This window comes from Perna viridis, chromosome 2 (genome assembly GCF_037379345.1).
Source record: "Perna viridis isolate PV_CMFRI_1.1 ecotype Kerala chromosome 2, ASM3737934v1, whole genome shotgun sequence".
Classification (NCBI taxonomy): domain Eukaryota; kingdom Metazoa; phylum Mollusca; class Bivalvia; order Mytilida; family Mytilidae; genus Perna; species Perna viridis.
Window position 1 is genome coordinate 29,919,785 of NC_142446.1, and position 20,662 is coordinate 29,940,446.

A 20,662-nucleotide genomic window follows, 5' to 3' on the forward strand; every position below is an offset into this window, starting at 1 on the left:
AGTGTAATATGAAACAAATACGACCAACCTGTTTAATTACTAAAAAGTAGTATGCATATGTAATCATTCCGGAGACTTGCGGGAAAATATGCCTGCACTTTTAACTATACAACTTTTTTAATTATCGACGATAACAATTTTATACTGCAACCATTCTATTTGCAGCCAATTTGTATTGACCGAATATTTACAAGTCAGGGGCGTAGCTAGGCCTGTTTTAGTTGTACGCAAAATTACGGCGAGGGGTCTTGGGGGGGGCGGGGGGGGGGTCGCTCAAGGCCCCCAGTGAGTCCGGCAAGGCAAAGTCCTGAGGGAAACTCCTCAATTTTAACGATTTTGGAGCCAGTTTTTCAGAGCCTATACTACGTTCATGGCATGCACATGTGATAAATAGCCTTTATTTCATCTTTAAAATGTGTGTTTTTATTTTTGTTACTTTTTCCGAAAGTACGCAACTGTGTATTTGCGTATAGGCAGCTACGCCACTGCAAGTGATATACAGTCACTGACTGAATATAAAATTCTGTCGTTACATTTGAAGTTGCCAGGATGTAGCCCGCTTTTAATAAAAACATTATTTTTCTTGTTTTTTTTTACATTTACATTGTGACAATAACACTGCATTGAATGGACAAAAACTTTGATGAATTCGACTCGTATCGGTGAAATGTTCTGCACAGCCTTGCATTTTCCCGCGGTTCTAAGCCTCCTCCGTATATCAGTTTTATGTCAGCCAGTGCACTGTTATTGTCTACATCTTCGATAGGCAAACGCAATCAAGAAGTATATTCTCCGTTTTCTTACATTTATCGGTCCTTTCTCTGAAGGGAAGTTTCATCCCCAAATTTTGGTTTTAGTGTTTCATTGTCAACAGATAACATGACTTTTATCAATACCTTAGGTGAACTCGAGTCCAATTAAACGGAGTGGGTCCCTCTAATGCGGTCCCCTTTTCGGAAACCCTAAATCCGCCACTGCTTAGATCGTTAAGTATAAATGAATATCATTTTAATTGAAAATTTTGATCATGAGTATCTGGAGTTCCATACGTTCTCGTAAGCGGTGATATTTCTTCATGTTTTATAACTATTTCGTTTTCCTTAAAATATGCGTTAATACCTCGCACAAAATGTCCAGATCCGCGAAATGAGCCAGAACTTGCAAAAATTTCAGGCGCGATCATAAAACCAGAACCATGAAAAAATCCGGAGCCTGCAAGGAATCCAGATCCTTCAGCAAAACGGATATCAGGTGTATCTGATGAATCTATACTGCGCGAGACATCAGCATTCTTGGTAAGATTTGACGACATATCCCTCTTCTTGACAGCAGCAAACAAAGTCAGGATAGCACAGAGAAGAAATGAAATTCCTGTAATGCAAAAAAGTTGTTACTACAAGACAAATTATAGTAGTTATGAGAAATTATGGAAAATCAGTTCTTTTCTGGGGAGAAACAAACTCCCAAAAATATATCAAACCAAATAAAGTAAGAAAACAACGAGAAACGTAAAATGCTTTGTCTTCCAGGACACAATGTTCATGCCTAAAATCTGTTTTTCTTAATTAACTCTAATGAAAGGGTTCTTGATTACTAACCTGAGAAATAAAAACTGGTGTCGTATGTTCCACCATTATCAACAATTGCACCTTTAAAAGATTAATTTCCAATTTAATGTAAAAAAAATGTAAAAATAATGTACTCTATGTTTTTAATGTAAACCTTGGATGCATAGATGACTTTTCCGAGCTTTCAATAAAATCGGAAAACTTTCTTAACCACTATAAAGCTACTGTAGCTACAGTTTGTATCCGATACCTGGGGGAAGTCAGGGGCGGACACTTTGAAGAGGAGGGCTGCTAACCCCTTACGAATCCGCAATTGGGGAGTATAGGGTACAGGGAACAAGGAAACGGATGGTGAAGGAGAAAAGGGTAAAAATAAAGAACAGTAATTTATTTCTGTTGTTGATAGGTTAAGCTTTCACTGTGTTCTCGGACACGGATTCAATGGAATACATAAAATATACATATATGCCCGATTCTTACGGTTGGGTCTTGGGTTTTAAGGAGATACACTTTTTGGGTGAGAAAAAGGAGAGGACTGCCCTTGTCCCCCTAAGATATACGCTTCCTAATGAAGATGAGCGTTGCAGCAAATCAGTCGCTTGTCTTGATTTTAACATTATTGCATTATTGGACTGGAGCGGGGTAAAAATACTAGGTTGGCCTAACCTTTTTAAACTAAGGCATTTATATTTATCAAACAGTCTGCTGGAATAACTGTTTTCAAAACTTGTTAATATACTTGTTACAAATTTCTCTTAGCAGATCAGAACTGACATAGAAATCTGTTGAATTGAGGTTTGCGAAGAGTAACAAAATGATTCCCCAATTTTACAATTTTGCTGCTGAAATCTATAACATACCTACAGCATTTTTTTTTGTTAATATGATGGACGGAGTTCAATGTCTTATTAAAAGACAAAAAAAATCGTCTACTTCCGTGTCGACAAATATCGTCACCTAATTCCGTTGGAATAATTTTTAGCCATTGATTGTACTGGTCTTACATTCTTCATACATATAGAACATCACTGACGCTTAGTCCATATCTAGTTATTTAAATCAAGATGCATTCCCATGTATTAACACGTCTACTGCTTTTGTACTGACCAGCATTTGTGTTGTAGAAAATACTGTGTCTCGACTTTTAATATTTTATAGTTTCTTGGATGTTATTTCCAAACCGAATTGAATTATAAATCGAATTAATAGATTGCCTTCAGTAACTATTTTATGGAAAGTTTTGCCTTTTTAAACTCGTACGTACCCTACAAACATTAGACGCGTTAATATTTAAAAAAAAAATAAACGAGGTTAATTTTTTTATCAATTCGCAATGTATTTTGATTTGAACTTACTGAGTTCAAAGGGATAACCTTGATGTACATGTAAGGCAGCTATTACCTGCAATGGGAGGCCCAGCAATTCCTCCAACACCAAGAGCAAAAAAGTAAAATCCGATTGCTGTTGACAAATACTCTAATCCCACCATCTCAAAACACAAAGGAGTCATCACAGCACAGAAAGCGCCGCTGTAAAGTCCAAAAACTACCGCATACAAACACTGTCCAGTATAATAAGCAGAATAAAAAGGGAAAGTAATAGTGAATATCCCTGCTATAGAAACTGATCCGAAATATAGCAATAAGACATCTATACCACCATCTCCACTAACAAGACCAACAATTACTCTGTTAATGGTGCTACCAAGGCCAATCAGGGCCAAAAGGAATGCTGCTTGGTCGTTGGAATACCCATGTATTATTGAATAGTTTGGCAAATGAAGGAGGATTAAGCTGTAGGGGAGACCAATAAATACCGTTCCTACTAAAATGAAACAAAACGATGGATTTTTAAATACTTCAAAATGAAGTGTTTTCAGTAAAATTCCTCGTATAGTTCTCTTTTCGTCAGTCACAAACTTTTTATGTATTTTTTCGAGTTCGGATGGTTTCATTAGGGCTCCACATACAAACAAGTTACTGCCTATAGCCCCTAAAAGAAGAAAGGCTCCACGGATAGAATATTGATTTGTGAGATACTGAATCATTGGTCCAGTTGCAAACATGCCAGCCCCTGCAAACGCTAGGCTTATTCCCATCGTTATGCTTCGATATTTTTCGAATGAATAGCCAAGAACCACAAATCCTGTTGTCGTTGACACCCCAAGACCGGTTCCTGAAAGTGAATTTGAGCTAAAATCAAATACACGTAAAGGAATATATCACAAATTTGAAACAAAAACAAAAGAGTAGAAAAAGAAACGCTTGCACCATTTGCCTAAACCACAAGAATTTTGCTTTCAGTATCAACTATGCAGCACGATAAGTGCGCATTTTTTGCCTGCACATCTGATTGTGGGAGCATGTCCCAATGCACCAACTTCAGATTGCTGCAAGGGAAATACAAATATTGTTTACCCTAGTGTTGCACATAGTTTTATCATCTTTTTGTATTGAATCCGTGTACCCCACTGGTAGCTTAACTTTCTTTTTTATTGGCATTGAATTGAATTGAATTCGTTTTTTTTATTAACATTTATGCAATAACTTTTCTGCACTTTTGGATGTGCGAATACAATGTCATTTAACACTAATTAATAGACCAATATTTACATACCAGCCAGTATTCCGTACGTCACCAAAATAACATTCAGATCATCAGCAAAATACGTAGCAACCATACCAGCTGTAATAAGGAATCCTCCAATCATAGTCGACACTCGGCAACTAGTGAGATTGATGGTAACACTTCCTAGTGGTCCTATAATGAGATTGTTGTGAAATTAGTCAAGGAAATTCAAAACTCTATCACATAATTATTGATTCAGATCCACATTTTCAAGTTTGGTCTAAGTACTTGTGTGAACTTTGATTATGTTTATGAAAAAAACATTGAGTTTTAAAACTGACATACAGACCCATCCATTTTATAATCAAGAGCGTGGTTCTCTGTGATCATTTTACTTAAGTCAGCGATAGTATGAGTAATAATAATACTTTTTCTGCCATCCTAACAGGCATCAAGTAAGTATAATCTCATAGATTAAAAGTGAGAAAGTTTTTAACCGTAGGCATAGAACCAAACGAATTACCTTAGAATGTAAAAATAGTTTTTTTCTCATTCACGTACCAAGCAAACAAAGCAAATTCGAAAAGACAGCTCCAACAACTGCTGTTTTCGCAACATCTTGTTTATAGTATTCAAGAAGACCAACATGTATGACACCAGAACCATAACCAACGGCTGCATTCAAAAAATTGGCACCAATAGCTCCTAAGAAACACAACCAAGCATGGCCTTTGTCTACATCTTTCATGGCCAACTCCCTGAAAAAAAATATGTGCACTGAAGTGATGCTTATATGATATTCTACATCTGCAATTCATACCACTATAATGTATAGAAACCCAAAATATACTATCTTTTAAAAGACATATACATTAGTGGTGTTAAATAACTACCTCTGTTGTACGTAAACGTATGTAAACCGGGTATTGAATTTCACTATAACTATGTATTCGGAACCTAGTAGTCCAATTAAAAACAAATAGACACAAAAATAGAGATATATGGATGGTGATAAAAACGTTTTTCGCGTATGGAATTGAGAGTGAAATTTAAAGGTACACGTGTAAAAAAAGATTAATTCACTAGTTTTATGGTGACAGACTGATTGGGTCAAAATTGAAATTATATTTAACTACATGTATAACTAACTTTAATAGCAACTTTTTAACATATTAAAACATATTATATAATGATTATACTTTGAAATACAAAGTAGGAGCACGAAAGAAAGAGACAGGTTGTGTTTCCAACGAAAACAAAACAGGAAAAGAAATGCGTCATTGAAAAAAATGTCATTAAAACAAATTTTGTAAACTTGATTTCACAGCATTTTATTTCAAAACCATACTTCGAACTGCTGACATGACTGTAGGTAGTTAATACCTCAAATGTGAAATATTATATCATATCTTAATATTCAATATAACACGTACGCTCAATTTAAAGTGTTAGGAGTTTGCTTTGGTCAGTCACTACTGTCTTTAGTGTGACGGCTACATACTTAAAATCTAACTTGTTATTAGTACCTACCTTTCCTTTCACGTCTTGGTCCAATACAAGGAGAATTCCTTAATAAGCTTACTTTAAATACAAATCCCAATGTTTAAACAGTTTAAAACATAAAGGTAAAGATGGTATCATTCATTGAACTGTTGTTCAAATAATAAATGTCAAGGTGCTTTTGATAGCAGTAACCAATGATATATTAGATAATTATATCCTTACGAACGTTCTACCATAATTGCGATGGAATTCATTTGACGTCTTAGACAGTCCAGCTTACCTGAATGATAGGTCAAAAACGAATTTTCTAATGTCAATAACCCGAAAATTATTTTCATCGCTTTTTTTGTTAACGTAAGTGAAACGGTTTGTGTCTCAAGCACAAGACTTGGTGCATATTGGTTCTTATCGTTGAAATTTTCATTTCCATTCTTAATTACAAAGAGAAAAAGGCAAAACTCTCAAAAATTCGAACCACTTACTGTGTAGAAATGTTCTTATCGTCCTTGTTCGTTATTGTTGATTTTTCATACTGAGAGACTGCTTCTAAGCGAGATAACAACAGATGAATGACTATATATAGAGTAGATAGTGTTGATTCTTTAGACGACCTTTTATGGAGCTGCCTACGCTTTTGCTGACTTGTATACCGTGTGGATTTAAATGAACAAGACTGTACATGTCTTGTTTTCGGAATAAATTAATATAAATACAAGTATACTCTTTCTTAGAAAATCTTGCTCTCGAATTTCCCAATGCAGACATTTTTGCAGTTTTTTTAGACGATAATTAACTGCGCGCGCAAAAAAAAAATTTTTTTAGTTGTACTTCATAGTTTGTTTTGACTGGCCTGTTTTAAAAATTATCCTAAGTTATCAACTTTGTATGGTATCTCCCAAATTTTACCGAATTTCGACTAAAGACCCGTTTACACGACATATGTTTTTCAAAGTATTTGAAGAAATCTTGTCATAGTTGCCTACTTTGTAACTGTTACCCATCCAATAGGCGGGAAAAGTCACGCACCTGTTATTTATTTTTTTTATTATTATTTACATTTCGAAAACTCATTTTGACTGATCAAATATCTTGAAAGTCCTTCAAAGTTAACTAAAAAATAAGATGGAATTCTATTCCATCACAGTCCGTCAAAGATTTGTTTTCAAAGTTTTTGATAAAGGTTTTCAAGACTTTGAAGGAAAACTGCGATAGTGCCTTAACGAAATAGCCTGTAATGGAAGTTACTCCAACTGCAAGTAAATAAATCCAAGACGAGCGAGAAAACGACTTGTTTAATATGATTTTTCATTCAATCACAAACATAAATTTATACATTCTACTAGTACCAACTATAACTGAAATTCTACAACATCCGGGTATGTATCCCAGGATTTGGAAGAATAGAAATCAAACAATAATCAACATATAATTAAAGTCTGTCTATAAACCTCAATATGAAAGTTCTAACTGTTAGAACCAGGTATCAGTTTATAAGTTTTTGACTAGAGGTTGGGGATTATATCTGTTAACTCTGTTGAGATTAACTCTCAGTGACATCTCGTAAGGATATGGTACGTCAGGTTTAGATACTGCATCTAATCTATCCATCTGTAAAATGTATGAAATCATTAAGGGCCTACCAACTGCCTAGCCTGATGCAAAGAAAACAGTCTCGTAAATTTTTAAAGTTCGACACTGATATTTAAAAAATAAATAAGGTCCTAAACCAGAAGTAGAGTGCAAAGTTCTAGCTTCTATGTATTAAAGATTGTTTATTTCAGCAACTGTAAACTCGTAAAGTGTGATTTATGCATTAATCTTCGACAATCGTTCAGTAAGGGTTTCAAGCACCTTCCTTACGTATCAAATTCTGAAGGTAAGATTTGTGATACATATCTACCGTGCTATATGACAAATATGATAAGAATTATCATTGCCCCGCCAAATAAAGAAAAACTACTTTCTATATTGCTACAATAATTAAATCTAAGCAGTATTATCAGGTTTTAACAACCGTTGTTTATTTTTATTCGTAGACAGTCTGTACAATAGGTCTTTTACCTCCTCTACTGACATGTTCCATCCACTTCCAGCAGCCATATTGTCCTCCAGTTGTTTGATAGACGTAGCTCCAATAATGGTTGAAGCCACGACATCTTTCTGCAGGGTCCAACGTAAAGCTACTTGTGCTATACTTTTTTCTAACATAAAAGAATACAATACATAAGTAACCAATATTTGTAAAAGAACCATTTTTACCTATTTCTTGCCCCATTTTATATTTATCGTACACAATAATACAAGTACAAAAAAGTTGAATTGGATTTATGATATACCAATTTTCTGTTTTAGCTGTTGTTATCTCCAGGTTGCTATCTTCCAGATGCAGCCTGGCACTGTTTACCCCAAAAACAATATTTCTACGATGTAAGTCGCTAGGTGAGAGCGAAATACTAACAACTACTTTTCACCAAACGTTGAAATGTACAGCGCCATTTATCATCTCCAGTCGTATATTAAGAAAAAAACGTCAAGGCTCGTAAAGTATTTTGTCGGAATGATATACAAGTCTCCTTCATTGTGAAACCTATTCTTTCTCGGAACTATATTGTAAAATAAAAACGTTAATGGTAAAAAATGTATGGCTTCTATCGATTTAGGTCACCGCTCTTTGCGGGGTGAATAATAATACCCCCCCCCCCCCGAAATGTAGACAATGAAAAAATAAAAAAAGAGGCTTTTTTAACATTGAAGAAGTCAACCAAACATTTATAAATGATATCATTCATTTAGTTTTACATTCAAGTCTGTGTATTTAGAAAACCATTCTTATAAGGCACCGATTTTTATCCAGGGTGGGGGTGGTGGGGGTGACTGGGATCTGATGTCGGATAAGAAATTTTTATTTATATTTCAGCTGCAACCGAAATTGAAAATCTGCCTTGTTAAATAATGGGGAAAATACAAAATCATTTTATCATTCATTTATCGCCCTTTACCCCTCCTGTTTTCAATGGATGAGTAAAAAATATTGTCTCCAAAAATAAAAAAGATCCCAGGACCCCCTATTTCCAACAGTATTATTACATAATCTTTGAATGGATGTTGAAAAGTCGTCGCAGGATCGAATTGTGGAAGATGTCGGTTTACATGAGACCTCCCTTATACTAGACTTGAGCCATTCTGAGCTATACTAGTGATCAAGTCTATTGTTGAAAATGACGATTTGTCACTGGTTATAGAAAAATACTTTTTAGCGAATCGACAACTAGTTTTTAGAGAAAGGAATTAAATATATCGATGTGTAAAATTGGACCATTCGCTAATCAACTTTATTCGATTTTTACTTATTACACAAATAATTTCTGACAAACAAAAAAAAACGTGTTTAATCCTATACTTTTAAAATAATTTGTCAGGAAATTTTACTCTGGATATACCATTAGAAACAACAATATTCTCAAGGAAAGAGAGGTGTGAGTAGAAGGAATGTCCTTAATTGTCTATACAAATATTAACAGCTTATCATAATTTTATAGAAACAAATATCAAAAGACTGAGTAAGAATTACCATACAATGTACCACCTCAGGAGAAAAAGATAACTCAGCTTTCATAAGGAGATTGCTGTGTTACTATATACACTTTAATTTAAACTGGTTCCCATTTTAAACCAATTTTCCCCAACAAATGCTTCCGAAATGTTTACTTTACCATGTGCCTTTCCTATCTCTTCCAGTGTTGATATGAGGTCCCAGTAGTGTTTACTGTCACAATACTGACTCCATGCAGGGGCAGACTGCAATGCATTTTTCTCATTCTGGGCAATGAATGCTATTCTACCACTTGATGGGTCAAGTTTTTCATTCTTTTTATATTTTCCAGTCAGTAAACCTCTTAAAAATACATAAGCCATAATAATATAAGTACCAACATCATTTTGGTGTATAACAACTCCTTTTAATCATCTAGTCTTGTGGTCATTTAGTTGAGGTTGTTTGTTTGTGAAATTGTTTCTAATTGTATATACACTTACACAACGCTTTCAGTATCTTAATTATAATTGATTAACTTTAACTCTTCCAGTTCAAAAATGATTACAATCTCCTGCGCTGAGGGTATATATACGCGATTTCAAAGCTCTATACCTCTGTAATTAATTAAGTATCACCGAGAGGTTCTACAATGTGCAGTACAAGGAATGAAGCCTCGGTGTTTTATATGTTTTGAAATTTTGTAATACTGCAAATTTCGATAAATATGATAATATAATTTGAGATAATTTGGGGTCAGTGCATAGTTTGATATGATAAATTGTATATGATTGTACATGTAATAAAGTGGCATAAACAAGTCGACCATGCCACACTGAGATAGAACATAACTAAATCTGAAAGCGGTTATATATATCTGTAGAAGATTGTTATGATTATAGCTGTTATGGTGTATAAACAACACAGCTGTGTGTATAGCATCAAGGATTAACGATTTCTATATAAATTTTAACTCGAATAATTCCAAGCCTTTTCCGTCTCCGATTCTCTCCACCCAAAGGAGCAATCGTAGATCGGCGGATTTATACGCCTGATATTATTCGGGTTATATTAATTTTAGTTAATATAAATTTAACATGATACATTACCCTTTAAGTGGACTCCATGGAAGTACTCCCAAGCCTTCATTCTTGCAAACTTGGAATTCTTCAAATTCGGGATGCCGCACTAAAAGGTTGTACTGTTGCTGCAAGGAAGCATTCCAATTCAATTTACTTTTTAAAAATATAATTTTTAAAAATTAAACAAGTATGTTAAAAAAATTGGATGAGCACGAATAGTAATTTGATATTCACAGTAACAGTGTTATGTTGCTACCTGGTTGAAGTCATCACAACAGAAGTTTTATGGTCGTCATCATGAACCCGTGGATCGTTACGGTGTATCCATCTGCACTATGAAAACTGATTTGTTCAACGTGTCTTAGTTTTGCTTTCCTCTTTCGTCTACTCCGGACATGACTTGTTATGAGCAACTCGGCGTGTGTTTCTAGAAAAGCAGAGGATGCTTACACTACCGGTACACCTGGTCCATGCTACCAGTTTTTAGTGCAGACCCGAGTTGCTCATTTGCTTTTGTTACTTTGTATGTATTATTTTGGTTATTTTAGGTTTTTATCTTTGTTGTGTTTGCCTGTTTTCCATGTCGGGACTTTGTCTCTGGATTACATTCTTTTGATTTCGCTATAAGCTGGGTTCCCTTGATTACTCTTTGCGTTGATCTTAATTAGCAGTCTTTTTAAATCAGACAGGAGGTGATAAAGCATGTCAAAAACCCACTGAATTCACTTTAATTTCTTAATCAGTTAGACCAAATAACCAGTCATAGTTTTTCATTTGGGTGTTGCGTTTTTGAGATAAAATGTATATAGATTGTACATGAAATTAGCACTATGCAAGAGTTATCGTTCTTAATTGTGTTCGATTTTGTTCATTTTAGTGGGAGATGAATGTATAATTTTCTCAAAAATACAGATCTGAATATGGAAAGGACAACTATTACGTAAAAAAAAAGAATATGTAAATTGAAAAGGCTTTGTTTGGTGAGTTTTTCTTCACAATGAATCACTTTAGTATGGACAATGAATTTTATATGGAATGGTACTTAAATGGAAAGTGTATATAGTGGAAAGTGTACTTTTATGTTTGGGATTGGAGCATCCGTTTATGAGCTATATTCACAGCAATTCTCTTATAAGTACGTGAAAAGTCATAATTAACGATGAAACAAATACAGCAACCCTGTTTCAATGATCGTAAAAACACAGATGTATAAAAGCAAGGACGAAGCAAAGAAAATAATGACACCCATAACAAACAAAAAATAGAACTAGAGGCTCTAGAGAGCCTGAATCACCTGCTCAATGATATTGACTCTATCGTACAGTACTATTGTCACAAGAATCATGCATCTTTGTTATCCAACCGGTTTTCACATTATGAAATAATCTCTCATAGTTGTTTTTCTTATTCTCCAAGGGCCCATAACTCCAACATCGATCAACATTTTGGCATTATACTGATCAATTTACTATGTGAAAATTTGGATAAATCCATTGGTTTTCGAGTAATTTCCTCAATTCGTAGTAATGGTGGTCATGTTTTTTCACGGATCAAAATTCTCCACACACACAGATTGTTAAGAATACGATCCTACCAAGCATTCATGCCATGTCTGGTTACAATCCATCCGATAGTTTCAAAGGAGATTTCGAAGTTGGAAATGTAAAATTCGGGAAGAGATCCATTTCAGGACCCATAGCTCATTTATCCGTCCATGGATCTTTCTGAAAATTTCGGAATAGGTCCCATCCCATCATGCTGAACAATATCAAACCAACCTGATTCTAGCTAAACCCAAATGTTCTTGAGTTATTTACAAAATTCTACAATTTTACCCCTTTGGTCTATTTTTAGTAACGGCGACTATGTTTTTCATAAGATCGTAAATCTCTACGCACAGATTGCTAAGATTTGCTAAGAATATCAATACTTAAGTTTGTTTCAATCCATCCAGTGGTTTCAGAGGTGTGGAAATGTGAAATTCGGAAAAAAATTCTTTTCAGGACCCATAACTCATTTTTCCGTCTTTGGATCTTTCTAAAAATTTCGGCATAGGTCCATCCCATCATGCTGTACAATTTTACTCCAGTAAGGTTTTAGCTAAATCAACTGAGTTATTTGCAAAATTCTGCAATTTGACCCCTGTGGATTATTCTTAGTAACGACATGTCATGCAAAAAGGAACAAAAATCCCCACATTGTTAATATACCCTAAGGAGCATTCATGCAAAGTTTGGATACAATCTGTCCAGTAGTTTCAGAGATGTTAGAAAAAGTTAAAGGAAGACGACGACGTACACATAGTAATGACAATAGAGGGGTCAGGTGCGCTGAAAGGGAAAGAAACTGTTAAGTAAGCAATTGGGAAATCCACAAAGCAGTGATAGTATTGACATTTAGTTCCTCCTGTCTTTCATGGTTGAGTGGTACGCACAAAGTTGAGTAGTTAAAAGTATTTTTTATCTTTCAAAATAAGAATATATTATCTTTCCAAGAAAAAAATTACTCATATCTACTTCCGACTTACAGTGCTCATTAATACAAATACTTTATGTTCTTTTATTTCAGAGAGATCGTTAAAAACTAAATCTTTCGTCACGAAGCTCTTGACTACATGCCCAGTACAAACAATCTTACCTGTAAGCTAATGACGGGTGTCATCCCCATGTATTTTGTTGCGTCTACTGTCTTTTGCATCTGCCAACCAACCAAATTACAGACTCCAATATATCTTATTTTACCACATCTCACTAAATCGTCCAACGTCCGCAAAGTTTCTTCTACAGGGGTAGCATCATCCCAAAGATGGGTCTAAAAGTAAAGTAAGTAAACGAAAATACGACTTTAAACTAAAATAATTTGTTGCAGGCCACAATTTGTAAACAGTACATATTTATGGACATAAACACGTCGAGATCGCCATTTGGTATGAGATACGAAAACTTCACTATTTCTTGCATGCTATGTTCATTTCTTATGTCAATTGAATGCTGATGTGTGTGAAAGGCGTTGTTTAACAGTTTTAATGTATACCAACCTGATACAAGTCGATGTAGTCGGTTTGTAGACGTTCCAAACTTTCATCCAGACTTTTAATGATATGCCGTCTACTCAACCCAACGCTGTTCGGTTGTAGTCCCGTTTGAAATCGGACTTTACTTGCAATGACCACATCATCCCTTTTGCGCCTGAGAAAACGGATTTCATATTTTAACTTAATATGATTTAACTGTTTAAAACCTATAAATTATCTGAACATGGTCAACTGTATTTATTATACAACAGTCTTAATACAAATCTTAAAACGAATGTAGTCAAAAGCTTCTGATACAACAAAGTAACCCCTGTGACGAACATTTACATCACAAAAAACTAAGTATCTACCACATGCTTGAAGGTTCATAGAAGTAGACTGACACATCTTGATTTTTTCATAGACATCTGCACACAATGGGAAAGTACTTCTTACTTTTGTAACCATCTCCCAATGATTCTCTCTGACTGCCCCATAACGTAGACGTTTGCCGTATCAAGAAAGTTCCCTCCGAGTTCAACGTAACGGTCCATTATCTGGTGTGATTTCTCCTCGTCTGATTGGGTCGGGCATTTCATCGCCTAAAACGCAAACATCATTAAATCTTGTTTGTATTGTAAATGTATTTGTTGTCACAACATCTCATTGTCTCTTCAAGTACCTAAAACTGCACATCTGAGGTTGAGTCTGAAGTCCATATATTTTGAAGATTTGGCAGGCTGACCAACAAGTGAAACAAAAACGAGGGTATCAACTTTGTAATACCAAACAAAGAATACAAAATTACATAGACTATCATCTAACTTACCTCCATAGGAGCGTTTTCTACTTTTCCGAAAGTCATAGTTCCAAGGCAGATATTAGATACTTTCAATCCGGACTTTCCAAGATTACTATATTCTACTAGCTTCGCAGGTTCTGCCATGTTTTATCTGATATAAAAAAATATTCAACACTATTAGACACCAACCATTTTATTAGCGCAAAGTGAGGGTCGGACCTTTTTGAGAGAAAAAAGTTTTTTTATCCATCCATTAGCAAAAAATAAGGATTATATCTTTTTCCCTTTACTTAACGAGGCCGTTGTTCAAGTAAGAAGTGACATCGGTTGCTGCTAGAATATAGGTACCAGTATCGTATTGCATATCCCTGAGCGGGTGTATGTCAAAACATGGATGCTATAAAAATATAGTGCATTTTCTTTTTGCCTCTCTACAAACTAATGTTTTATCAAAAGATATGAACAATGACTTATAAAATAGAGCAAACATCACACTGGAACTTTTTTAAGAGAAAATCTAACATAATATCATAAAAATGTTCCACTGAAAAGGTTGGTTTGGTGAGTGCAAAACGAAAGTGAAAGTAGGGAAAATGGCTATTTATAGTTCGACTACTTTTCTGTCCGATCTTCGTGGACTCACCCTATTTTCTTTGCGGGAAATTATTTTTTCACATGTCCTTAGAAATGCTACATAAGTGAAAGTTTTATTGAATCAATTTACATATTTTTTTTAAAATCCTAAAAATATGCACTTCACTATAGAAGTCTATGGGAAAATTAATACGACACTGAGACCTATAAATAAAAATTGTGCGCTTGCGCGAAAATAAATCTTAACCAGACATTAAATCCAAGCCCCTCTCGTGATAATAATAGTGGAGGACTTAATCGATTTTTATCAATTTAGATCGAAGATCAGAATTGATATTATATAGCAGTCGCTAGAGCCTTTAGATTTATAAAGCCTGTTAGCATCTGCAATTATTTTACACTACCACAGGAAAACAGTCCAATTGGCATAACCGATTAAGGTTCAAATGCAGATAATAGGTATTTCTAATATATCATATTTGATTCTATGCTATTGCGCTAATAAACAAACACAAGAAACAACTTTAAATACGAATTTAATTTGGTTTGTATTTACAACGATCCAAATAAAAATAGTTGACCTCTAACCTCTTATCAGTATCTGAATAAACCAATCGTTCATTATATTCAATAAGTGGATATATTCAAGTTGCCTACAAACTAGAAATGAAAACCATGCGAGATTATTAAGTCATCGATTATAGAAATGAAAAGGAGGAATGCTGGGTACCAACTGGAAAGGCTGTTTTCATTTATTTCATGGAAGGCCTGGCAGATCTATTTATTTACAAAAAAGGACAGCGGTTCCGCTCGACCAAGAAACCTTCTTAAAGAAAGAGGTCCCAGGCAGGGACTAAACTCCCTGTTCCAGGCTATTATTTTCCACTTATTTTTTTTCTAGACTTTTAACAAAAGGTAGCATAACCCCTAAACCATCCTGATCTATCATCCAATGTATCGTGTATTTTTATTAGTTACCGTCTCGGAAGCACGGAGATGAAAAATAAAAAATGAAACTTTGCTAATAAACGATGGCAAATGAATAATATTGATAATACAGGAATGATGTCAATTTGTGGTCTGGTGATATTGCTTTTTGTAATAATCATTCTATTTAGTTATTTGGCCTTGTGTCATGATGATAGAGCTGTAGGTGCTTCAGGTCATTAAAAGAGAAGGACTATATAGTGTTTCCTGCACCAGACATGATTGTTGATATATTGTTCTAAGACTGGCATTTATGTTGATGTATGTGTCTTTGGAACAAGGTGCCCAAGCAGAAACTAAGCGCTTTTACATGGCACATATGACATATATGCGTCTATGCGATAACTTGTAGGGCTTAAGCTATATAGCTTATCATCTGAGAAATGTAGCTAGTTGAGAAGGACATGCTTTATTTCAATGACTGTGGCTTAAGTTTGAATTTGACAGACAGCTTCGAATTGAAGATCCGACTTTAGAAACTGAGAAAGGCCAACTAGTAGTTTATAGTCCAATAATGCAGTATGTTGAATAGTTATTTGTTAATTCATCTAAGTGGTCCATTTAAACCAACATCAAACCTGAATATTTCGCAAACTGGCGCACTGCATGCTACGATGCACCACGAATTTGTTGTGTGTTTATTAAATGTCCTTTGTAATCAGAATGGTGAATTTAAAAAATAGATCGAAGAGTTCAATACTAACCATTTACAACAATAAGCTTGTGTTTTGATACGTTTGAATTCGACCCCGTATTTTCCTTTTATCCCTGTTTTTATCCCATATTTTTGCAATTTGACGAACGATTATTTGAGGCGTAAAAATTCAAACGATCGAATTTAAATTTATTCAGTACGTGAGTACTTTGATTGTTGGAGGGACGATGGCAGAGTTGTTTCAAAATATGGCATACATCAAGTCAGTGACCTTAATCTGAGGAATATACATTTTCACTTAAATGTATACACATTGTGCAGGGTAACGTATTATCATCCCGTTGCGACATGCTCTATGATATTAGCGACTTAAAAAGAAGCGCATATGCCGTTTAAGAACCATCGTGTCATTTGATGATTTTACTGATTTTTATGGGGGCGTCTAGTCCAAATAGTTATGCCGTCTTGGGAGGCTAACTAGTTTTTATTTTGCTTGGTCGTGAAAATGCGAACGTAATCATTATTTGGACTATATGGGCGTATATTTGATAAAAAATATATACATTGTCCTTTAAAAACATGTCCAAATCAAATGCATTATAAAAATGTGTAATCAGATAGAAAAAAATATACCAAGGATCTTCTTTTCTGACACCTCCACTTATAGTACTTACGCTTTCTATCAGAACAATATTAGAGATGGCTTACCTTTATCGCTGACAACGTCCTATTTTATGACGTTTAAATACGATTGCTCCCCTTTAAACTTTAAACTGGAGCGTATTCGCATTCAATGCGAATTCTAATTCAGTTACACGCTCATCCGACAACGAATTTCCAATCTGAATTAATGCAAAATGAAATAATGGCATTATTGAATTCGCTTCTGGATGCGTTTTAGATTCAATAATTCGCATTCAATTCGTATTCAAATAGTCTAGCCATTCAAATGCCATGTGAACGGACGCCTCCAGCGAAAGCGAATTCTAAAAAGAAATCCAAAGACGTTCCGCACAGTTTGGTGACGCTTTGCTTTAATCACTTAGAAACATGATTGAAACGTGTAATAAAACAGTGAAAAAAGACAGACTGATTGAAAACGGTTTGTTATTTCTTGTCGTTATTTTGTGTTCATATGAGAGAAAAAAAAAGGTTTTTGCTTCCAATTCATACGTAAAAATCTCAATATTTCATGGGTCTATAGTTTGTATTTTAGTATGTATACATAGCCTGACTACAGACACGAGATCATAATTCAAGCTAATAGACGGTCACCAGGCGCGTAGCTGAGGCCAAATTGAAGTGTAGGCAAAATTACGGCAGGGGGTCTGGTAGTCCGAATTTCCTCTGACCCTGCAACCCTCTTCTTTTTTATTTGGATATTGATATGTCGGGTTGGGGTCAGAACGATGTGCCATACAAAAAGTTGGGAAATTTACATCATTTTGCGTTACCGCGGAGTATCGCCTTTCAACAGCTTGTAACGACTTTCAAGTTGAAATTGTGCATGTCACACTACCTAGTTCGATTCAGGAATCATTTTCCTGTATGATGATACCAAATTTGCAAGAAAAATTACATTTATTATTGAAGTTTCAATAATTTTCCACAAGAGACCCTGTTTTGTTGACATTTTGAACCGTAATAGAGAGTAGGCGGCGCTTGTTACTTTTGGAACGGAAGGGTAGCGGGCACGTAATTTTTCAGCGGAATTTTGAAATATTCTGTTAGAGTCCGGTTTTAAAAATCGTTTCTGTTCCGTTCCGTTCCGTTCCAAAGCTCCGAAGCTCTGCGGAGATAGCGTTTTAGAGCATCATTTATGCCTCTCCTGGATGTATTTTATCTCAAAAAAGAAAAAAAAATGGCAAAATTAAATGCAGGCAAAAGCTTTTTTGCCTAACGGCAGCTACGCGCCTGGTCACCAAGAGGACAAGCAAGCACAGTTGCGAAGAGAATTTGTGTAGAGGCAACAGTAGATGCCATAGTAGAAAATTACATGTATGGCAAGCCAAAGTGAACAAAAATGAGTGTTTTCTAATATTAAAAATGATTTTTAATATTACAAATTCATTTTCTAATATTACAAATTTAATTTGTAATATTACAAAATGTATGATGTTTTATAATATTGCTAAATCAGGAATTTGTAATATTAGAAAATGAATTTTTAATATTACAAAATAAATTTCTAATATTAAAAAATCTTTTTTTAAATAAAAAAGAAATGGTTTTGTAATATTAAAAATTCATTTTCTAATATTACAAAATATTGATTTTTGTCCATTATGGCTTGCCATATACATGTCTACAGTGTATTTGGTTCCATAGTGATTTACGAAGACCAGTATTAATCCAGCACGAGTTAAATGGTAATGTTTGAACACTATGAAAAAAAATAACAGTATAAATTCAGCACGAGTTATGGTAATGATTGAGCACTATGGGGAAAATACCAGTATTAATCCCGCTTCAGTTATGGTAATGATTGAGCACTATGAGGAAAATACCAGTATTAATACCGTATGAGTTATGGTAATATTTGACCACAATGAAGAATAGACCACTATTAATCCAGCATGAGTCATGGTAATGATTGACCACTATGAGGAAAAGACCAGTAATAATCCAGCATGAAATATGGTAATGATTGACCACTTTGAGGAAAAACCTGTAATAATCCAGCATGAGTTATGGTAATGATTGACCACTATGAGGAAAATAACAGTATTACTCTAGCACGAATTATGGTAATGATTGACCACTATGAGGAAAATACCAGTATTAACTCAGCATGAGTTATGGTAATGATTGACCCTTATGTGGAAAGAGCCCATACACATCTGGAAAAATGATTCAAATATAATATTTCCCTCGGAAAATCGGAAAAGTGTGAAAGGTTCAAACGTTATGATATTTATGGTGTCATTGATTCATTGCGCAGTATTCGACTCGAGAAGTCGAGTTGGTCCTTTTAGTGTAGATGAATAGACAGTGTCCAATTTTTTTACGTAAAACATATAAGAATTATTCATAAATCACTTGTAATAGCCATGATATTTAAGTAGAAACCAACTACATGCAAAAAAAAAAAAAATGGATGATTTGTGTAAAAAAGCATCAATTAATATGGAATGTAATAAAATCAGATATAATAGCAGTGAGCAAGGACATACAATCAATTATAAGTAATGAAAGGTTAAATAGAAATGACAAATTCTGAGAAATCCTAGACATTATAAAAGCATTTGTATCACGACTATTTTAAAGTAAGGACAAAAAGTTGATTAGCCAATAAACTTGGTTCACCAGCACGATGAATTTCAAAAGGTTTCATATGCGCACACAATTTCTCTTTCTTATTGAATATCTCGGATTTCTTCCATAGTCGTCATCAATAAACTCGTGGATCGTTACGATGTATCCATCTGCACCATGAGAACCGATTTGTTCAATGTGTCAAAGTTTTCCTTTCCTCTTTCGTCTACCCCGGTCTTGACTTTTCATGAGGAGTTCGGAGGGTGTTTCTAGAAAAGCAGAAGACGCTTACCCTATCGGTGCACCTGATCCATGAATCCACGGGTGTGAGAAATTCCGCCTTTTGACGAGTGGAGCTCAACGGAACGAGTTATTATATGAAGAATTTCTCACTAGAGTGGAAGAAATCCCAGATCTTCAATAGATGACGGGTGTAAGAACCAGTTTCTTCCGTTACAGCCAAAAGCTGTGGGATTACAAAAAGCACAATGAGTAATTTGCATAAAATATGTGTCGTATTACTGGGCGCCGATTAACCACGTATCAGTATTCCGTTATATAGTAACCAATTCTTAAGTTTTTGTATAATGTGAATATATTAACATTCATTGTCATAGAAAGATATGGACCTGCGTACAAAAAGTTAGATAAATTTATTCATTGACCCTCTGAACTTTACTGGACTATTTTACTTTGGGTGTTGCGATTAGCTATTTTACCCATGACAGGCACGGTCGCGTACACCTGTCTGTCATAGAAAAACAACGAAAACGGGAGAACATACAAGTTATCCGAGGAAAAAAGAAAACTGATATATATATATATAACTTGTGGTGTTCGCCTGACAGTTCTATACTACATGGCATGAAGCGAAATACCCAAAAGACGTACTATAATCACTTAACTTTCTAAAGTCCAGTTATCTTGTTACAATTTTAAGTAATTACGCCTTTAAGGCGAATTACTGGATAAGTGTCACGAATGAGTTGCTTATTTTTGTCGTTTCAAAGGTCTTAGCAGGTATCTAATTTTATTCCGAGTATTATTTTGAGAATTATTTAGACAGTGAAAAATTTAGCAAGTACATAAGGCGCCAATCAGAA

At 34.7% G+C, this 20,662-nt stretch overlaps 2 protein-coding genes across 5 annotated transcripts; both read right to left on the reverse strand.

Annotated features, from left to right (window-relative positions):
* Positions 1 to 18: 18 nt before the first annotated feature.
* On the reverse strand, positions 19 to 6,245 carry LOC148624562 (monocarboxylate transporter 12-like). 2 transcript variants are annotated; one of them, XM_088567238.1, is made up of 6 exons: positions 6,122 to 6,245; positions 4,698 to 4,894; positions 4,185 to 4,328; positions 2,970 to 3,743; positions 1,599 to 1,649; positions 19 to 1,371 (listed from the first exon to the last, which is right to left on the reverse strand). In XM_088567238.1, the coding sequence occupies exons 2-6, from the start codon at positions 4,882 to 4,884 to the stop codon at positions 1,004 to 1,006; spliced, it is 1,524 nt and encodes a 507-aa protein (XP_088423364.1). In that variant the 5' UTR covers positions 4,885 to 4,894; positions 6,122 to 6,245; the 3' UTR covers positions 19 to 1,003. The 2 variants fall into 2 exon arrangements, with proteins under 2 accessions (XP_088423364.1, XP_088423362.1); XM_088567236.1 differs by lacking the exon at positions 6,122 to 6,245 and adding an exon at positions 5,667 to 5,816.
* Positions 6,246 to 6,916: 671 nt separating this feature from the next.
* Positions 6,917 to 17,946, reverse strand: LOC148624563 (uncharacterized). 3 transcript variants are annotated; one of them, XM_088567241.1, is made up of 9 exons: positions 17,824 to 17,946; positions 14,096 to 14,219; positions 13,723 to 13,868; positions 13,291 to 13,441; positions 12,891 to 13,064; positions 10,281 to 10,378; positions 9,353 to 9,534; positions 7,701 to 7,840; positions 6,917 to 7,247 (listed from the first exon to the last, which is right to left on the reverse strand). In XM_088567241.1, the coding sequence occupies exons 2-9, from the start codon at positions 14,210 to 14,212 to the stop codon at positions 7,128 to 7,130; spliced, it is 1,128 nt and encodes a 375-aa protein (XP_088423367.1). In that variant the 5' UTR covers positions 14,213 to 14,219; positions 17,824 to 17,946; the 3' UTR covers positions 6,917 to 7,127. The 3 variants fall into 3 exon arrangements, with proteins under 3 accessions (XP_088423367.1, XP_088423365.1, XP_088423366.1); XM_088567239.1 differs by lacking the exon at positions 17,824 to 17,946 and adding an exon at positions 17,013 to 17,147; XM_088567240.1 differs by lacking the exon at positions 17,824 to 17,946 and adding an exon at positions 16,979 to 17,009.
* Positions 17,947 to 20,662: the final 2,716 nt, after the last annotated feature.

Excerpts from the sequence above, each read along its gene's own strand:
- LOC148624562 (XM_088567238.1), bottom strand. The coding sequence starts at position 4,884 with ATGAAAGATGTAGACAAAGGCCATGCTTGGTTGTGTTTCTTAGGAGCT. Across the intron at positions 4,329-4,697 it reads GAATTTGCTTTGTTTGCTTG|GACCACTAGGAAGTGTTACC; the intron begins GTACGTGAATGA and ends ATCTCATTATAG. Across the intron at positions 1,372-1,598 it reads CACCAGTTTTTATTTCTCAG|GAATTTCATTTCTTCTCTGT; the intron begins GTTAGTAATCAA and ends TTTGCATTACAG.
- LOC148624563 (XM_088567241.1), bottom strand. The coding sequence starts at position 14,212 with ATGGCAGAACCTGCGAAGCTAGTAGAATATAGTAATCTTGGAAAGTCC. Across the intron at positions 13,442-13,722 it reads ATTGGGAGATGGTTACAAAA|GCGCAAAAGGGATGATGTGG; the intron begins GTAAGAAGTACT and ends CCGTTTTCTCAG. Across the intron at positions 7,841-9,352 it reads AGAGATAGGAAAGGCACATG|AAAAAAGTATAGCACAAGTA; the intron begins GTAAAGTAAACA and ends CTTTTATGTTAG.